The sequence below is a fragment of the Coregonus clupeaformis genome, unplaced genomic scaffold, assembly GCF_020615455.1.
Source record: "Coregonus clupeaformis isolate EN_2021a unplaced genomic scaffold, ASM2061545v1 scaf2080, whole genome shotgun sequence".
Taxonomy (NCBI): Eukaryota; Metazoa; Chordata; class Actinopteri; order Salmoniformes; family Salmonidae; genus Coregonus; species Coregonus clupeaformis.
Window position 1 is genome coordinate 75,088 of NW_025535534.1, and position 18,233 is coordinate 93,320.

The 18,233-nt window shown below is 40.4% G+C and overlaps 2 protein-coding genes and 1 long non-coding RNA gene across 3 annotated transcripts; 1 reads left to right on the top strand and 2 right to left on the bottom strand.

Moving 5' to 3' along the window:
- The first annotated feature begins 1,915 nt into the window (after positions 1-1,915).
- LOC121558538 (ladderlectin-like) lies at positions 1,916-4,701 on the top strand. Its single transcript, XM_041871903.2, has 6 exons — positions 1,916-1,996; positions 2,576-2,645; positions 2,819-2,919; positions 3,342-3,491; positions 4,197-4,308; positions 4,437-4,701. The coding sequence occupies exons 2-6, from the start codon at positions 2,588-2,590 to the stop codon at positions 4,505-4,507; spliced, it is 492 nt and encodes a 163-aa protein (XP_041727837.2). The 5' UTR covers positions 1,916-1,996; positions 2,576-2,587; the 3' UTR covers positions 4,508-4,701.
- Positions 4,702-9,182: 4,481 nt separating this feature from the next.
- On the bottom strand, positions 9,183-12,029 carry LOC121558556 (ladderlectin-like). Its single transcript, XM_045219134.1, has 5 exons — positions 11,975-12,029; positions 11,734-11,831; positions 11,401-11,550; positions 9,476-9,587; positions 9,183-9,365 (listed from the first exon to the last, which is right to left on the bottom strand). The coding sequence occupies exons 1-5, from the start codon at positions 12,027-12,029 to the stop codon at positions 9,295-9,297; spliced, it is 486 nt and encodes a 161-aa protein (XP_045075069.1). The 3' UTR covers positions 9,183-9,294.
- Positions 11,476-12,008, bottom strand: LOC121558560. The gene is made up of 3 exons (XR_005998563.2): positions 11,975-12,008; positions 11,734-11,831; positions 11,476-11,550 (listed from the first exon to the last, which is right to left on the bottom strand). It is a non-coding gene; the product is annotated as an uncharacterized LOC121558560 (long non-coding RNA).
- Positions 12,030-18,233: the final 6,204 nt, after the last annotated feature.

Consider the following 18,233-nt stretch of genomic DNA (forward strand, 5'->3'; position numbering starts at 1 on the left):
TGATTTTACTCTGACAAAGGCCAAGAGGCTGAGCTTTTTCTCTGATGGAGACCAAGAAGCCGACACGTAAGTTTTAATAAAATATATCATACGCATCATAAATAAGGCATTATTCACATACACCTGCAACTAGATAAATCAGATGTACTAGTTAGTGCTTTTTGGAATATTCAAATCACTACCTGAACCTTCAACTCTAATTGACCCCAGCCCTAACAGACAGTTAGCTCTCACACAGGTCCAGTAGGAAATGGACCGGGAGGGTTAAAGGATGACAGAGAGAGAAAAAGAGAGGGAGGAGTCTTCTTCTTCTATGACATCATGGCGGTCCTCAAACAAACGTTTCAAGTGCATGTCGCCACCTACTGTGCTGGAATGTACCATCAATCATGATCTGCCCAATTTTGTACTACCATGAAAATAACATTAAAAACCAAATAAATCCCTAACTTCTCTGTACCTGGCATCCACCAAATACTGTGTTCTCCCCCACAATTACAGCACTTAACCTTCACATTGCTTCCACATTCACTGTAATCATGCTCCCCTCCACACTTGGCACATCTTGTATTTCCTTTACAATGAGCAGCTGCATGTCCCATTCTTTGGCATTTAAAACACTGCAGTTTATATGGATCAAATTCTCTGACATTTAAACTAAGGAATCCTATCTGTACCTTTCCTGGCCAAGACTTTCTCAAACCTCAGAATCACTGATAGGCATTCAGTTCTTTGACCCTCTTTCCTACTGATCAACCTGTTAGCCTCAATCACTCTGCCTCCTTTCACATTTTCTTTAATATTATCTGTGGACATAGATATTGGGACCCCAGGGATGACTCCCCTCAATCTAGCAGAAGCACCAGGGACATGGCTTTTAATCTTATTCCCATTAAGCTTTTCCATTTTCAGAATCTTCTCTTGCTGAGGCTGGCTACCACACAATATTAACAATCTACCATTTCCAATGAACCCAGCTAATTTCACTTCACCTACCTCTTTCTCTACGGCATTAGTGGGTCAGAGAGGGTGGAAGTGAGGCTCTGTGGTCTCATCCAACACCATCACCACTTTCCACTCCAACACTTCACTACTCTTGCTTCCTACCTTGACCCTCTTTGTGCTTTCTATACTAGACGCTCCACTGCTTTCTGTATCATGATCTCTCTTCTTCCTGTGTCTTTCTGTATCATGATCTCTCTTCTTCCTGTGTCTTTCTGTATCATGATCTCTCTGATTCCTGTGTCTTTCTGTATCATGATCTCTCTTCTTCCTGTGTCTTTCTGTATCATGATCTCTCTTCTTCCTGTGTCTTTCTGTATCATTATCTCTCTTCTTCCTGTGTCTTTCTGTATCAAGATCTCTCTTCTTCCTGTGTCTTTCCACTACCGACCATTCAGGTCCTTGACCCTCATCCTCCCGCTCCATACCATCAGAACTGACAGCCATATTGTTCTCATTCCATCACAGCTGTTGCTTCACCAACATTTTATCCACTTCCTCTATTTTGTCCTCACTACTCGCCACCATTTCAGACCTCCAACCCTTCGGGGATCCAGAGGGAGGGGTCTGACTGGACAGGTCCTTAAATAGGAGAGGAGGGAGAGGTAGAACTCAACTCACAGGCAGGATTTCAGAAAGTGAGATTTCAACATCTGTTCATCTAATACTGTATGTGTCTGCATCCCAAATATCACTCTATTCCCTATGTAGTGCTCTACTTTTGACCAGAGCCCATAGTGAATATGTGGCCCTGGACAAATGTAGGGAACTTGTTTTGAAGGATCGTGCCAATTCCACAAACTCCCAATTACCCTCTGGACACGCCCCTCTCCTGCTAACTCACCACACCTGAACTCACTCTGCCAATCACCAATTCCTCGCCCATTCTTCTGGTATATAAGCAACTCACAGGCAGGACAGAGAGAGAGAGAGACCCAGTGAAGACCTTTGAAGATCTCTGAAGAAGTGAAGCTACAACTGAAGATTTGTGAAGGTGAGATTTTAACATCTGTGCATTTAAAACTGTATCTGTCTGCATCCCAAATAGCACCCTTTTCCTTTTGTAGTGTGCTACCTTTGACCAGAGCCCATATTACCTTTGTGGCCGTGGGCTATTCCCTATGTAGTGTACTGGGGACCCTGGTCAAAGGTAGTGCACTACATAGGGAATAAGGTAACATTTGGAAAGCATACATATTCCTGTGTACTAGGTTAATCTATTGTATGTGGTGGAAGATGATAGCTGGTATTCCTTAGCCCTTCATTGGTAAAATCTAATGTGATAGTACATCTGATAAGTGGAATGGCTGAGGGTACTTGAGGAAAGGTTAGGGGAACACGTCGCTGCATTTCAGTCATTTAGGAGACACTCTTATCCAGAGCGACTTACAGTTAGTGAGTGCATACATTTTTCATACTGGCCCCCCGTGGGAATTGAACCCACAACCCTGGCATTGCAAGCGCCATGTTCTACCAACTGAGCTACAGGAGGCCCTACACTCTGAAGTATTCACTGAATTGGTCTTGACTGATTCTCTCTCTCGCTCTCTTTGTGTGTCTCTCCCTCTCTCAGGAGACTATCACCATGGCCATGTTGACCATTCTTCTGCTTCTCAGCGCTGCCTTTGCTTTGGGAGACGCAAGTACGAGAGTCCACCTCAAACGTTACATTATTCATTCTTTCTGTATTTTAAATGTAGCAGAGGTGTGTGTTTGTTTGTGTGTTGACTGATATAAAAATAATATTGAGTAATTATTTATGATGCAAGGTGATTTGTCAGTCTCTCCTTTAAAGTCGGTAGTCTTCTCCTTACAGATGGACTTTTAGCAGTGAAACCATGTCTCTCAGGCTGGACCAAATATAGATCACACTGCTTCATGTTTATCAAGACAGCAAGGACATGGCCAGAAGCAGAGGTACTGTATCATGCTTACCCTCTACTGTGAATTTAAAGGGTGAAGTTCAATTAAAATCAACTCGCTTTCTTGGATTGACGTTAACGTGAAGATGATTTGGCTTCTTTTTTTTTAACAGGCACTGCATGCCTCATGTAAATTACTGAACCTCCCCTTTAAGTTATTGTTTAATTGGGATGTTCTATAAGTTTGGAATATTTATTTCATGTATGGAGTCAGGACACCTGTATAATGGAACCCAAAGGACACGGGTCAAGACAGAGATAAACTAACACCTCTAAGAGCCTGTTGAAAAGAGCATTAGTTGCGACGGACAATATTTGATAGTGTGAGTCCAGAAAACAAATTCTCACAAAGACTGGACAACTTGACTAATACTTACATTATGAAACGCTTTTGTCCCTCTCTGCTGCTTTCTCTAGCGGCATTGTATTTCCCTTGGAGCAAACCTGGCGTCTGTGCATAGCTCTGAGGAGGCGCAATTTCTACAGGGGATGGTGTTTTCCGAGACTGGCGAATTCCATACTACCTGGATTGGAGGGTTTGAAGCTGGAAAAGAAATACTGGAAAAGGTACCCAATTATCATACTTTAGTCACAGCTAAGATACCTTAATAGAAAATGACTCAAGTGAAAGTCACCCAGTAAAATTCTACACATGGTAGGATTAAAAGTAACCAAAACAGTGGTTTTCCAAACCTTCATCGAGTTTTTGGCCGGAGGGAGTTTTCTTGTTCTCCGCGAATCTGTGTTTGAAACTGTTGAAGATGTCATCGGGTATAACTTTTTAGCTTCCTATTTTTTTCTACAAAACGTAGAAATGCGCTGTTTTCACACATGTTGACATATGTACCATGTAGAAATTCAGAATTTGTGTTTAGTGAGTCCGCCAGCTCAGAAGCCGTAGGAATGACGGCGCATTCTCTTGATACAGTCGCTAGTGAACGTCTACACACCCCTTGCACAGTCTTCACATTTTGCTGCCTTAAATTTAAATCTAAAAAGAGATTACATTGGATTTCTTTCCTACCCATCTACATGATCAAATTTAAATAAATATTATACAACATTTTCAAAATCAATAATTTATATATATTTTTCATTGATTGCATGTCTTCACACACCTGAGTTAATACTTAATGGAAGCACATATTGTAGGATAGATCAGTATTTACTAACACACGGGGTATAGTGGGCTAGTATTGTAGGATAGATAGCTCAGTATCCACTAACACAGTGGGATTTCTTTCATTCTGAGACATCACTACTTCCCCACAGGGCAGGCTATGGTTCTGGAGTGATGGGTCCAAGTTTGATTACCAGAACTGGAATCAAGGAGAGCCCAATAACAGTGGTGGCAGAGAGCCATGTATTGTGATGAACTTTGGAGGTACAGTAAGCCCACTATCATTCACTATCCAGTCATCAAATTAAACTTTATTCACAGCCCACTTCAACAAATAAGTCTGATACACACACTACATCTGAGTTAATTTCTGTTCCGTGTTTCCTCTGAAGGTGAACACGGCTGGAACGATCTAGCATGTGGAAACAGATTGCCCTCGGTGTGCTTCCAGATAACCTTTTAAATCAGCAAAACATCAGATGAAACCAAAAATGCTACTCCATACTGTCAGCATCCTAACTGAAAACTTGTTATGGTAAAGTCAAATACTTTGTGGAGATTATTTGTTGCTGTAAAATGAGTATTAGTTATTTGTTGGTCATAAATGTTGAGTAATGATTTTGTGGTTTGTTGTCAATAAAACAGGTGTACACATTATTTTGTCTCATGAGTTGTTTTTAAACTGCCATAATTGTCCAATCCTTTAATTGTCCAATCCTTTGAGAGAATAAATGTATTTTATAACCCAAAAGGTTTTATTACTCCACAAACAACATGAATGTTAACCTCTATGGGATCGGTGTCCCTTATGCGGGACGGTTGAGCTAACGTGCGCTAATGTGATTAGCATGACTGTTATAAGTAACAGCAAACATTCCAGGACATAGACATGTCTTATATGTGCAGAAAGCTTAAATTCTTGTTAATCTAACTGCACTGTCCAATTTACAGTAGCTATTACAGTGAAAAAATACCATGCTATTGTTTGAGGAGAGTGCACAACAACGTATCACGGCAACTGGTTTGATACATTCACCTCTGAAGGTAAATAATGTACTTACATTCAGTTGTCTTGCTCTGATTTGTCATCCTAAGGGTCCTTGAGAGAAAATGTAGCGTAGTTTTGGTTGATAAAATAAATTTTTATATTCAAATATAGGAACTGGCTTCTACAGTTTGAACCCCTGCTGTCTCTGGCTCCACACCCACCCCGCCCGGCCATCTAGATGTGTGAAAGTCAGTGTATAAGCTAATGATCCATCATGTATGACATTCCTGGGAGTGTGTAAACTTATATTTTGTATTACCATATCATTTTTGTATGTTCTCTACAGGTATGTACTTGAAAATGTATCAATTGACCAATTCGGCAGTCTTTATACAAAATAGTCCAATATTGCAACGCTTCACTGGATCAATCTGAAACTTTGCACACACACTGCCGCTATCTAGTGGCCAAAATCTAAATAGCGCCTAAAGTGCAATAATATATTGATCGAACAAAATGTTTGTATTATCTTTTATCAGATCTAATGTGTTATATTCTCCTACATTAATTTCACATTCCCACAAACTTAAGTATTTCCTTTAAATTAGTATCAAGAATATGCATATGCATATGCTTGCTTCATGTCCTGAGCTACAGGCAGTTAGATTTGGGTATGTCATTTTAGGCGAAAATTGAAAAAAAGTGTCCGATCCTTAACAAGGAGGCGCGCTCAATAGGCTGAAGTAAATTGAATTGAACTTGCCAAAATTATATAATTTCTCCTGTCTATCAGGGATTAATGAAAGTCGGGACAATCATTTTAATATTATGCATTTGTCGGCTCCGTGCCCAGAAATGCCGATGTCCGGAGCAAGCGATCCCAATTTCAAACTCTCCCAAAAAGTTTTTAAAAGTCTTAAACTGGCAAATATTGAATTTTAACTGAAAAGGGATCTTATGTTCAGTTGAAGTCGGAAGTTTTCAGACACCTTAGCCAAATACATTTAAACTCAGTTTTTCACAATTCCTGACATTTAATCCTAGTAAAAATTCCCTGTCTTAGGTCAGTTAGGATCACCACTTTATTTTAAGAATGTGAAATGTCAGAATAATAGTAGAGAGAATGATTTATTTCAGCTTTTATTTATTTCATCACATTCCCAGTGGGTCAGAAGTTTACATACACTCAATTTGTATTTGGTAGCATTGTCTTTAAATTGTTTAACTTGGGTCAAATGTTTCGGGTAGCCTTCCACAAGCTTCCCACAATAAGTTGGGTGAATTTTGGCCCATTCCTCCTGACAGAGCTGGTGTAACTGAGTCAGGTTTGTAGGCCTCATTGCTCGCACACGCTTTTTCAGTTCTGCCCACACATTTTCTATAGGATTGAGGTCAGGGCTTTGTGATGGCCACTCCAGTACCTTGACTTTGTTGTCCTTAAGAGATTTTGCCACAACTTTGGAAGTATGCTTGGGGTCATTGTCCATTTGGAAAAGCCATTTGCGACCAAGCTTTAACTTCCTGACTGATGTCTTGAGATGTTGCTTCAATATATCCACATAATTTTCCTTCCTCATGATGCCATCTATTTTGTGAAGTGCACCAGTCCCTCCTGCAGCAAAGCACCCCCACAGCATGATGCTGCCACCCCCATGCTTCACGGTTGGGATGGTGTTCTTCGGCTTGCAAGCAACCCCCTTTTTCCTCCAAACATAACGATGGTCATTATGGCCAAACAGTTCTATTTTTGTTTCATCAGACCAGAGGACATTTCTCAAAAAAGTACGATCTATTTCCACATGTGCAGTTGCAAACCATAGTCTGGCTTTTTTATGGCAGTTTTGGAGCAGTGGCGTCTTCCTTGCTGAGGGGCCTTTCGGGTTATGTCGATATAGGACTTGTTTTACTGTGGATATAGATACTTTTGTATCTGTTTCCTCCAGCATCTTCACAAGGTCCTTTGCGGTTGTTCTGGGATTGATTTGCACTTTTTGCACCAAAGTACGTTAATCTCTAGGAGACAGAACGCGTCTCCTTCCTGAGCGGTATGACGGTTGCGTGGTCCCATGGTGTTTATACTTGCGTACTATTGTTTGTACAGATGAACGTGGTACCTTCAGGCGTTTGGAAATTGATCCCAAGGATGAACCAGACTTATGGAGGTCTACAATTCTTTTCTGAGGTCTTGGCTGATTTCTTCTGATTTTCCCATGATGTCAAGCAAATAGGCACTGAGTTTGAAGGTTGCCCTTGAAATACATCCACAGGTACAACTCCAATTGACTCAAATGATGTCAATTAGCCTATCAGAAGCTTCCAAAGCCATGACATCATTTTCTGGAATTTTCCAAGCTGTTTAAAGGCACAGTCAACTTAGTGTATGTAAACTTCTGACCCACTGGAATTGTGATACAGTGAATTATAAGTGAAATAATCTGTCTGTAAACAATTGTTGGAAAAATGACTGGTGTCATGCACAAAGTAGATGTCCTAACCGACTTGCCAAAACTATAGTTTGTTAAAAGGAATTATCTAAGTGAGTCTCAGAAATGGCCAATATATTAATGTTTTCTGACGGTAGCAAGTCATTGGTTTTATGAACCTTGTTTCTAAGGCTACATATATTAATATGGGCTATTTTCAGCCCTTTCCTGGGTAGCTCCTCAGAGATTAAGACCTAATATGGAAAAGAAAAAAGAAAGCATTAAGGTTTATCATCTACATCACCACCACACACTATAGTATTCACACTAACACAGACATCTTCAGTTTCCATAGGATGGACTTGTGGTTCTGAAAGGTAAGGACAAATATACAATGTTGTAAGCTAAGCAATAAAAATATCTAAACAGGAATACATGGAATAGCATCTATACAGGGATATTCACATAACAGCATGCACATTTACATCAGTATACATATAAACATCTAGCTGGAAAGAGAGAGAACTAATTCAGACAGGCGAGATGTATGTCCCTCTCTCTCCGGACTGGAGATCTCATCTGATCTGTGTCTGGTGCCACAGAGTCATAAATCCTACTGCGCATGCGGGAGCGCCGTGGACAATCTATGAAACATCTAGAATTTCTCACCATGGCTTAACAGTTTGCGTGAACTATGAAAACGCAGCGGTAAAGTGTGTATACAGGCTATAGGAATGAACCATCTCTAAACAATAACATCGCCTGGTAAAGTGTGTATACAGGCTATAGGAATGAACCATCTCTAAACAATAACATCTCCTGGTAAAGTGTGTATACAGGCTATAGGAATGAACCATCTCTAAACAATAACATCTACTGGTAAAGTGTGTATACAGGCTATAGGAATGAACCATCTCTAAACAATAACATCTACTGGTAAAGTGTGTGTACAGGCTAAAGGAATGAACCATCTCTAAACAATAACATCTCCTGGTAAAGTGTGTATACAGGCTATAGGAATGAACCATCTCTAACCAATAACATCTACTGGTAAAGTGTGTATACAGGCTATAGGAATGAACCATCTCTAACCAATAACATCTACTGCATAACTCATGTATTCAGTGCAATACAGGCACTTATAAACGACATACACATGGAGTATCTGAAATATACAAACTGCAGCAGTACTCTACAGCTACAGATGTAATAAGGTATTTAGGCCAAAGGCAATTGCTTGGAGTCAATCACCATAATGCAGTATGAAACCTAACAAACCCCACAACTCACTAAAATGAACACTGATAACTTGGTCGGCAGCCAAACTTGCGTCTTAGTCGGGATTGGGTTGGCGGATCGCAGCCACCTTAAGCTGCAGACACCGCCACCTAGGATTTTAGACTAATGGAGTTGACCAAATAGCCTGACATTAGGGAATCAGTTTCAGAAAGCTTTTTAAAGTCAGAAACTAAAGAGTTTTCAGTTAAAAATGTCCCAGTTATACTTTTTGGGAGCGTATGGAATTGGGATACCTTGCTCCAGACCGCGGCGACATTCAATTAATAATATTTAAAAGAATTCCAAAAGCAAATATTTTCCCTACATGTAATATAAAATGAAAAGCTTATCTATGGAGCGTGCCTCCTTGTTAACATTCATGTTTAATAACCCATGAGACAAAGTAACGTGTACACCAGTTTTATTGACAAGCCACAAAATAATTACTCAACATTTATGACCAACAAATAATCTCCAAAGTATTAGATTTAATCATAAAAAGTTCAGTTAGGATGCTGACAATAGTGTAACATTTTTGGTTTCATCTGATGTGTTGCTGATTTAACTGGTTCTCCGGGAGCACACAGAGGGCAATACGTTTCCACATTCTAGATCGTTCCAGCCGTGTTCACCTTCAGAGGAAACACGGGACAGAAATTAACACCGATGTAAACAGAATATAGTGTGAGATTTGTTAAATGGACTATGAATAAAGTTGAACGTGATAGTGGGCTTACTGTACCTCCAAAGTTCATCACAATACATGGCTCTCTGCCACCATTGTTGTTGGGCTCTCCTTGATTCCAGTTCTGGTAATCAAAGTTAGCTCCATCACTCCAGAACCATAGCCTGTCCTGTGGGGAAGTAGTGAGGTCTCAGAATGAAAGAAATCCCACTGTGTTAATGATACTGATCCATCTACGCTCTTAGAAAATGGGTTTCCAAAAGGGCTCCGTGGCTGTCCCCATAGCAGAACCCTTTATGGATCCAGGTAGAACCCTTTTGGAAAGGGTTCTACTTGAAACACTTTCCCTCTGTGGAAAAGTGTTATTCAAAAGGGTTCTCCTATGGGGACAGCCGAAGAACCGTTTTTGGTTCTAGACACTAGACCCAGTGTGTTAGTGAATACTGATCTTTCTTACAATACTACCCCACTATAACCCAGCATGTGTTAATGGACACTGCAGTGGCAACAATCAATAACTCCCAAACAAACGTACTGCAGTAGAGCACTTTTTACCAGAAAATGTGGATTGACCTAACAGTTGTGCAATGTTGGTCAAAGATAATTCAGAACGTGTCACAGCTGTATGGACGCCAAAGCTGCTGCCATCATGCTGGCAGAGTCACTAAACACAAATACTGCATTTATAGATGGTACATGGAGTGTGCCCCTGGCTGTCCAGGAACTCTTATTTAAATGATCTTTTGCTACTTCAGTAAATTTTAAATTCAACGTAGTTCTCATTATCTGCTGCTCAACATGTGAAAACGCATCTACGTTTTTTAGAAAAATATATAAAGCTCAAAATGTTACCCGATGACATCAAAAGTTCAAACAATGATTTGCGGAGACATACTCTGGCTAGAAACTGTTGGTCACTTTTAATCCTACCCTGTGATGTTTTTTAACAACACTTCTTAACCATAGATCCCATAGTTCTCACATTACTCGTTTCAGGAAACTAGGCGTATGTCGTTGGTCATTACTTCACAGGAGAGCAATTTGAAAGTAAACTATTTTTTAAATCAAAGTGGATTTTGGCAGAAATACCTTCTGGAACACGAACTTAGATGTGCCTTAATAACAAACTTTAAGGCCATTTGTAAATGCAAATGAAAAGAGCCTAGTTGGTTTAGCCACAGAAAAAGACAGCAACATGCCTGCTAGCCATAATTGGCTGAGATAAGGAGTGAGCTAGAGATGCCGAGAGGAGTTCAGATTGGTCTGCCATATAGCACGCTTCGGTCTATTTGAGCTGGTCAGTATGTGTAGGTAATCCTGTCTAATGAGACTATTTATATCACGTAGTTCAACTACATAAGTGTTGCTCTCCACATTCTGGAGGACAAAGTTTTAAAATCAGTGGAATTAGAGTATGATAGCTAAGGAGATGAGAAAACACCCATCTCCAGATTACATCTTCAAACTAAGGGCAACCATGGCATCCGTGACAGGGTGAAGCGTCAAGCAATGTATACGGTTAAGATATGTAGCTAGCTACATTTTCAGATATGACACGTTACTAATTTTGACAAAGTCGTTTTCATTTTAAGTTGAGCGTGTACTGTTAGCTACCTAGCTAGCAGTGAACCTGGTTGGTTAGCTACCTGCAGATTCATGCATGGTAGTAACATCATGAGTTGGGATTATGGTTCAATGTTTAAATTAGCTACATGTTTTAAGAGACTCCACTACGCATGTAACCATTTCAATAGACTGTCACTGCGACAGCTGAATAACATACAAAGGCGCAACACCCGTTGAATATGGCCGGTAAAAGTAAATGTCTGCAAAAAAAGTGTAAATTGTTGGCAGCACCATAGTTGCATTCACCACGGTTCTGAATAACATGAAAACAGCAGAATGTTACTGGGTGACAGTCACTTGAGTCATTTTCTATTAAGGCATTACATCGCTCTGACTTAAGTATGATAACTGGATACCTTTCCCACCAGTCCCGGAATAGTATCAAATCCTCCAAGCCAGGTAGCAGTGAAACTTCCAGTCTTGGAAGACACCACCATCTGTAGAAATTGATTCTCCTCAGAGCTATGTACAGACGCCAGGTTTGCGCCAAGGGACATACAATGCCGCTAGAGAAAGCAGTAGAAAGGGACAAACGCATTTCATAATGATTAAAAGGGAAGTTCAGTATTTTACATGAGGCATGTGTTGCCAGTATAGAAAATATAACTTCTAAGGTAATGTCAAAGAAAATAGTTCATTTCAAGTAAACTTTATGTTCCTTATTTCACAGTAGATGGTAAGCATGATACCTCTGCTTCAGGCCAGTTCCTTGCAGTCTTGACAAACATGAAGCAGCGTGATCCATAGTCAGTCCAACCGGAGGGACACAAGCGGATTCCTGATGAAACTGTAAAGATTAGTTGCAGCCGGCTTTAAAGGCTAGTCGAGACGGCTCTACAAATCACAACTACAATATTATTAGTATGTCAATCAGTCACCTCTGCTACAACAAAACAAATACAGAATGAATCATGTAAAGTGGACTCTTACTTGCGTCTCCCAGAGCAAAGGCAGCACTGAGAAGCAGAACGGTCAACATGGCCATGGTGAGTCTCCTGAGAGAGAAGCCATGAAGACAAATTCAGTGAGTCCTTCAGAGTGTAGGGGAGTGCAGTGTTCCCCTAACCTCACCAAGTACCCCAGCCATTCCACGTATCAGATGTATTCCAGTACTACCTAATCAGAGCAGATTCAACTAATGAAGGGCTAAGGAATACCAGGTATCTTCCTCCACATACAGTAGATCACCACAGGAATATGTCTGCTTTCCAAAATGGCACCCTATTCCCTATGCAGTGAGGAGAATTTCTGGGGGGTTGGGGGGGTATTTCTCTCCACTCATACAGAAGTAATTTAGGCCTAGTTCACAAATTGAGGAATTCCCTGCAGCTATGTTATTGTCACTACGACGCATCTGTCAGAATGCAGGAACTATGGTTGAAGACAAACTTTAATACTGTTTTGTTTTATAATTATCCAACTAAAAATAAAGGCACAGTACAAACGGCCAGCAGGTAAGGCCTTGATAGCTGTTGTGTTCCTGGAGGGAATACACCACATTAACATACATGATTGACCAGTGCCATAACTAATAACAGCAGTATCTCAAGTAGGCTACGCCAGCCCAACATTATACTTTTTTATTAACTAATGAAGCAAGGTTTAAGGGCATTTCATAGCAACAGTTTGCGAGATGACGAATGGTTCAATGAGGTACCTGCTAGCAGCATTTGTCCCACCTCTGAAGCTACATCCATAGTCCGCTACATGGTTCTGATAGCAACGCAAACTAAGATCTAACCAGTGATCAATAAGTCATTAAATCTAGTTCAACCACAACCTCTGGCTTCATACATGTTTCCTCCACTTCCAGTCTGGGGCAGTACGGTGCCCATTTTGCGAGGCAGATTATCTAGACAGACAGACGTGCACACAAACTGATCACAACATGACATCCATTTTAGACTGATTTGGGGGAGGGGGTGAAATGTAAATTCCAGATTTCATAGTTTCTTGTTCACTGCTCCGCGGTGCAAATGGCTGCTAGCCGGTACCATCATTGGACCATGCCTCATCTCACAAGCTGTCTCAATTCCCTTACACTTAAATTAATCAAAAAGGTCTAAATACATGGCTAGCTACACCATATAACAATACACAAGCTAGGATATTATGCTGCACTGCAGGAAATGTTCTAAGACAGTGTAGACATCAACCTAAAAATGTACAAATGTTAGAATCACACAATAGACGGCACTTACTTTAGCCAGGACACACAATAAAGGAACTGGGCTACCACAAATGTTGAACAACCACAGATAAAACAAGCTGCTTATATACCAGAAGAATGGGAGAGGAATTGGTGATTGGCAGAGTTGATTTATTTATTTATTTTTTATTTCACCTTTACTTAACCAGGTAAACCAGTTGAGAACAAGTTCTCATTTACAACTGCGACCTGGCCAAGATAAAGCAAAGCAGTGCGATAAAAACAACAACACAGAGTTACATATGGGGTAAAACAAAACAAAGTCAAAAATACAACAGAAATACATATAATATACAGTGTGTGCAAATTTAGCAAGTTATGGAGGTAAGGCAATAAAATAGGCTATAGTGCAAAATAATTACAATTAGTATTAACATTGGACTGATAGATGTGCAAGAGATGATGTGCAAATAGAGATACTGGGGTACAAATGAGCAAAATAAATAACAATATAGGGATGAGGTAGTTGGGCGGGCTAATTTCAGATGGGCTGTGTACAGGTGTGAGTTCAGGTGTGGTGAGTTAGCAGGAGAGGGGCGTGTCCGAGGGTAATTGGGAGTTTGTGGAATTGGCACGATCCTTCAAAACAAGTTCCCTACATTTGTCCAGGGCCACATATTCACTATGGGCTCTGGTCAAAAGTAGAGCACTACATAGGGAATAGAGTGATATTTGGGATGCAGACACATACAGTATTAGATTAACAGATGTTGAAATCTCACTTTCTGAAATCCTACCTTCTACCTCTCCCTCCTCTCCTTTTAAAGGCCCGTCCAGTCAGACCCCTCCCTCTGGATCCCCGAAGGGTTGGAGGTCTGAAATGGCGGCGAGTAGTGAGGACAAAATGGAGGAAGTGGATAAAATGTTGGTGAAGCAACAGCTGTGATGGAATGAGAACAATATGGCTGTCAGTTCTGATGGTATGGAGCGGGAGGATGAGGGTCAAGGACCTGAATGGTCGGTAGTGGAAAGACACAGGAAGAGGAGAGATCATGATACAGAAAGACACAGGAAGAAGAGAGATCATGATACAGAAAGACACAGGAAGAAGAGAGATCATGATACAGAAAGACACAGGAAGAAGAGAGATCATGATAAAAAAAAGACACAGGAAGAAGAGAGATCATGATACAGAAAGACACAGGAAGAAGAGAGATCATGATACAGGAAGACACAGGAAGAAGAGAGATCATGATACAGAAAGCAGTGGAGCGTCTCGTATAGAAAGCACAAAGAGGGTCAAGGTAGGAAGCAAGGGTAGTGAAGTGCTGGAGTGGAAAGTAGTGATGGTGTTGGATGAGACCACAGAGCCTCACTTACACCCTCTCTGACCCACTAATGCCGTAGAGAAAGAGGTAGGGGAAGTGAAATTAGCTGGGTTCATTGGAAATGGTAGATTGTTAATATTGTGTGGTAGCCAGGCTCAGCAAGAGAAGATTCTGAAAATGGAAAAGCTTAATGGGAAGAAGATTAAAAGCCATGTCCCTGGTGCTTCTGCTAGATTGAGGGGAGTCATCCCTGGGGTCCCAATATCTATGTCCACAGATAATATTAAAGAAAATGTGAAGGGAGGGAGAGTGATTGAGGCTAACAGGTTGATCAGTAGGAAAGAGGGTCAAAGAAGTGAAAGCCTATCTGTGATTGTGAGGTTTGAGAAAGTCTTGGCCAGGAAAGGTACAGATAGGTGGTCCTCTGTAGCTCAGCTGGTAGAGCACGCGCTTGTAACGCCAAGGTAGTGGGTTCGATCCCCGGGACCACCCATACACAAAAATGTATGCACGCATGACTGTAAGTCGCTTTGGATAAAAGCATCTGCTAAATGGCATATTATTATTTTTATTTTACAGGATTCTTTAGTTTCAATGTTAGAGAATTTGATCCATATAAACTGCAGTGTTTTAAATGCCAAAGAATGGGACATGTAGTTGCTCATTGTAAAGGAAAGACAAGATGTGCCAAGTGATGCGAAAAAGTAGCTAGCTACATAACTTAACCGTATACATTGATTGACACTTCACCCTATCACGGATGCCATGGTTGCCCTTAGTTTAAAGATGTAATCTGGAGCCAGGTGTTTTCTCATCTCCTTAGCTATCTTACTCTAATTCCACTGATTTTTAAACTTTGTCCTCCAGAAAGTGGAGAGCAACACTTATGTAGTTGAACTACGCGATATAAAAAAGTATCATTAGACAGGATTACCTACACATACTGACCAGCTCAAATAGACAGAAGCGTGCTATATGGCAGACCAATCCGATCTCCTCTCGGCATCTCCAGCTCACTCCTTATCTCAGCCAATTATGGCTGGCAGGAATGTTGCTGTCTTTTTTCTTTGGCTAAACCAACTAGGTCTTTTTATTTTGCATTTACAGATGGCATTCAAGTTTGTTATTAAGGCACATCTAAGTTTGTGTTCCAGAAGGTATTTCTGCCCAAAACCACTTTGATTTTAAAAAATAGTTTACGTTCAAATAACTCTCCTGTGAAGTAGTGACCAGCGATATGTGCCTAGTTTCCTGAAACGAGTCATGTGAGATCTATGGTTAAGGGTCCAAAAATTGCTTATTTGTGACATCAAGGGTAGGATTAAAAGTGACAAACAGTTTCTAGCCGGAGTATTTTCTTGCGCCCCATGTCTTCGCATCTGTTTGCAAATCATGGTTTGAACTTTTTATATCTTTGGGTAACGTTTGAGCTTTATATATATTTTTGTAAAAAACTTAGATGCGTTTTCACATGTTGAGCTGGAGATAATGAGAACTATGAAGTGGTGAATTTTAAATTTACTGAAGTAGCAAAAGATCATTTAAATAAAGTGTTCCTGGACAACCAGGAACACACTCCATGTACCATCTATAAATGCAGTATTTGTGTTTAGTGATGGCAGCAGTTTTGGCGTCCATTCGGCTGTGACACGTTTTGAATTAGATTTGACCAACATTGCATAACTGTTAGGTCAATCCATTGTTTTGGTAAAAAGTGCTCTACTGCAGTAAGTTTGGTTGGGAGTTATTGATTGATGCCACTGCAGTGACCATTAACACATGCTGGGTTATAGTGGGGTAGTATTGTAGGAAAAATCAGTATTCACTAACACACTGGGTCTAGTGTCTAGAACCAAAAACGGTTCTTCGGCTGTCCCCATAGGAGAAACCTTTTGAATAACACTTTTCCACCGAGGGAAAGCCTCTAAGCCGTGTTCTACCTGGATCCATAAAGGGTTCTGCTATGGGGACAGCCACGGAGCCCTTTTGGAAACCCATTTTCTAAGGGCGTAAATGGATCAGCATCCATTAACAAAGTGGGAATTCTTTCATTCTGAGACCTCACTACTTCCCCACAGGACAGGCTATGGATCTGGAGTGATGGGTCCAAGTTTGATTACCAAAACTGGAATGAAGAAGAGCCCAATAACAATGGTGGCAGAGAGCAATGTATTGTGATGAACTTTGGAGGTACAGTAAGCCCACTATCACGTTCAACTTTATTCATAGTCCATTTAACAAATCTCACACTATATTCTGTTTACATCGGTGTTAATTTCTGTCCCGTGTTTCCTCTGAAGGTGAACAAGGCTGGAACGATCTAGAATGTGGAAACGTATCCCTCTGTGTGTGTCGTAGAAACATTTGACTAAGAGATAATCTACTCAAATAAATATCTCTCAAGACACAGGAGCCTGTGAATTCAAGAATTAGACTTTATTGCATAATAAAGCCTGAATTTTTTCTCCATGGAGGAACTGTCTCCCTCTGGCTAAGAGATCTCTCTTATATAGACACATATGGAAAAAACATGCATACAGTCCTAACTTTTTTTTAGTTCTGCACTCTGCACCACCCCTCTTTTTCAACGTCCAGCTGTTACACATTATCCACTCCAAAATGTCATAAATGCTTTTTCCATATGAAGCCTCTCATTCTATCATTCTATTGGCTGCGTGGCTTAGGCCCCTTCTTAAAACACGGAATGTACTGCACACTGTTTAAGAGCCTCTGTGAAATAACACATGCATTCATTTAAAACATAGCATATACTTAATGTCTATATTTCTTATTTAAGCATGTATCTGAATTATACAATATCAAACATGTTTATTACATTTTACCTTTGGCATCTCCCTACATGTGCCATAATGATACATAAAATAATCCTATATATCCCCCCTATGGGACATTCCAATATTGTCCCAAATAATACAAAGATTAATTTTTAAATATATGTAAGCATGTGCATTTACTTATTCTTAGCCTTGCCATATTTAGTTTCACTTCACACGCATATATTTAAACCAATATATCTTCCTCATTACTTGACCCATCCTGATGAGGACCCATAGCCCAGTCAGGTATTGGATACAAGTCTGGAAGGTTTTCCTCTACATTAACCTCCACATTTTCCTGTTGGGCTTTGTAACCATGGCAGGCCCATCCACCCCCAGGGACAACTCCATACAGACATTCAGGATTCCCAAATAGACAGTCCATTGGTCCTCCTTCAACATTACAAGATTTCCCATATTTATTAACATATTGTCCTGGAGCTCCCTGAACTGGGTGTATTTCTTTGGCTGAAATAGTAACAATTGTCTGTACAGTCATTTGTTTTACTGTGGTTTGAATCAAAAGTGATTTTAACAGAGGTAATATACAACAAAACACTACTCCCATTACTACAAGTGATATTCCTATCATTATTGCCATTTTTGTAAACATTGCACCCCATTTTCCCAAAGTTAATTCCATCCAGTCCCAAACATGAACATCATACCCAGCATTATCCTTAACCTCTTTTCGTAGTCCCTTGAGTTTAGTCATTGCTTCAGTGAAAGAACCATCCGGGGCAGTATTATTGGGGATAAAAGTACAACATTCATCTCCAAACATAACACAAACTCCACCTTTCTCCGCTAATAGCCAGTTTAGAGCCTGCCTATTCTGCCATGCCATTCACTGGTAGCCTGTACTTGCTCTCCTA

Excerpts from the sequence above, each read along its gene's own strand:
- LOC121558538 (XM_041871903.2), top strand. The coding sequence starts at position 2,588 with ATGGCCATGTTGACCATTCTTCTGCTTCTCAGCGCTGCCTTTGCTTTG. Across the intron at positions 2,646-2,818 it reads CTTTGCTTTGGGAGACGCAA|ATGGACTTTTAGCAGTGAAA; the intron begins GTACGAGAGTCC and ends TTCTCCTTACAG. Across the intron at positions 2,920-3,341 it reads GGACATGGCCAGAAGCAGAG|CGGCATTGTATTTCCCTTGG; the intron begins GTACTGTATCAT and ends TGCTTTCTCTAG.
- LOC121558556 (XM_045219134.1), bottom strand. The coding sequence starts at position 12,029 with ATGGCCATGTTGACCGTTCTGCTTCTCAGTGCTGCCTTTGCTCTGGGA. Across the intron at positions 11,551-11,733 it reads GGAACTGGCCTGAAGCAGAG|CGGCATTGTATGTCCCTTGG; the intron begins GTATCATGCTTA and ends TGCTTTCTCTAG. Across the intron at positions 9,366-9,475 it reads TATTGTGATGAACTTTGGAG|GTGAACACGGCTGGAACGAT; the intron begins GTACAGTAAGCC and ends TTTCCTCTGAAG.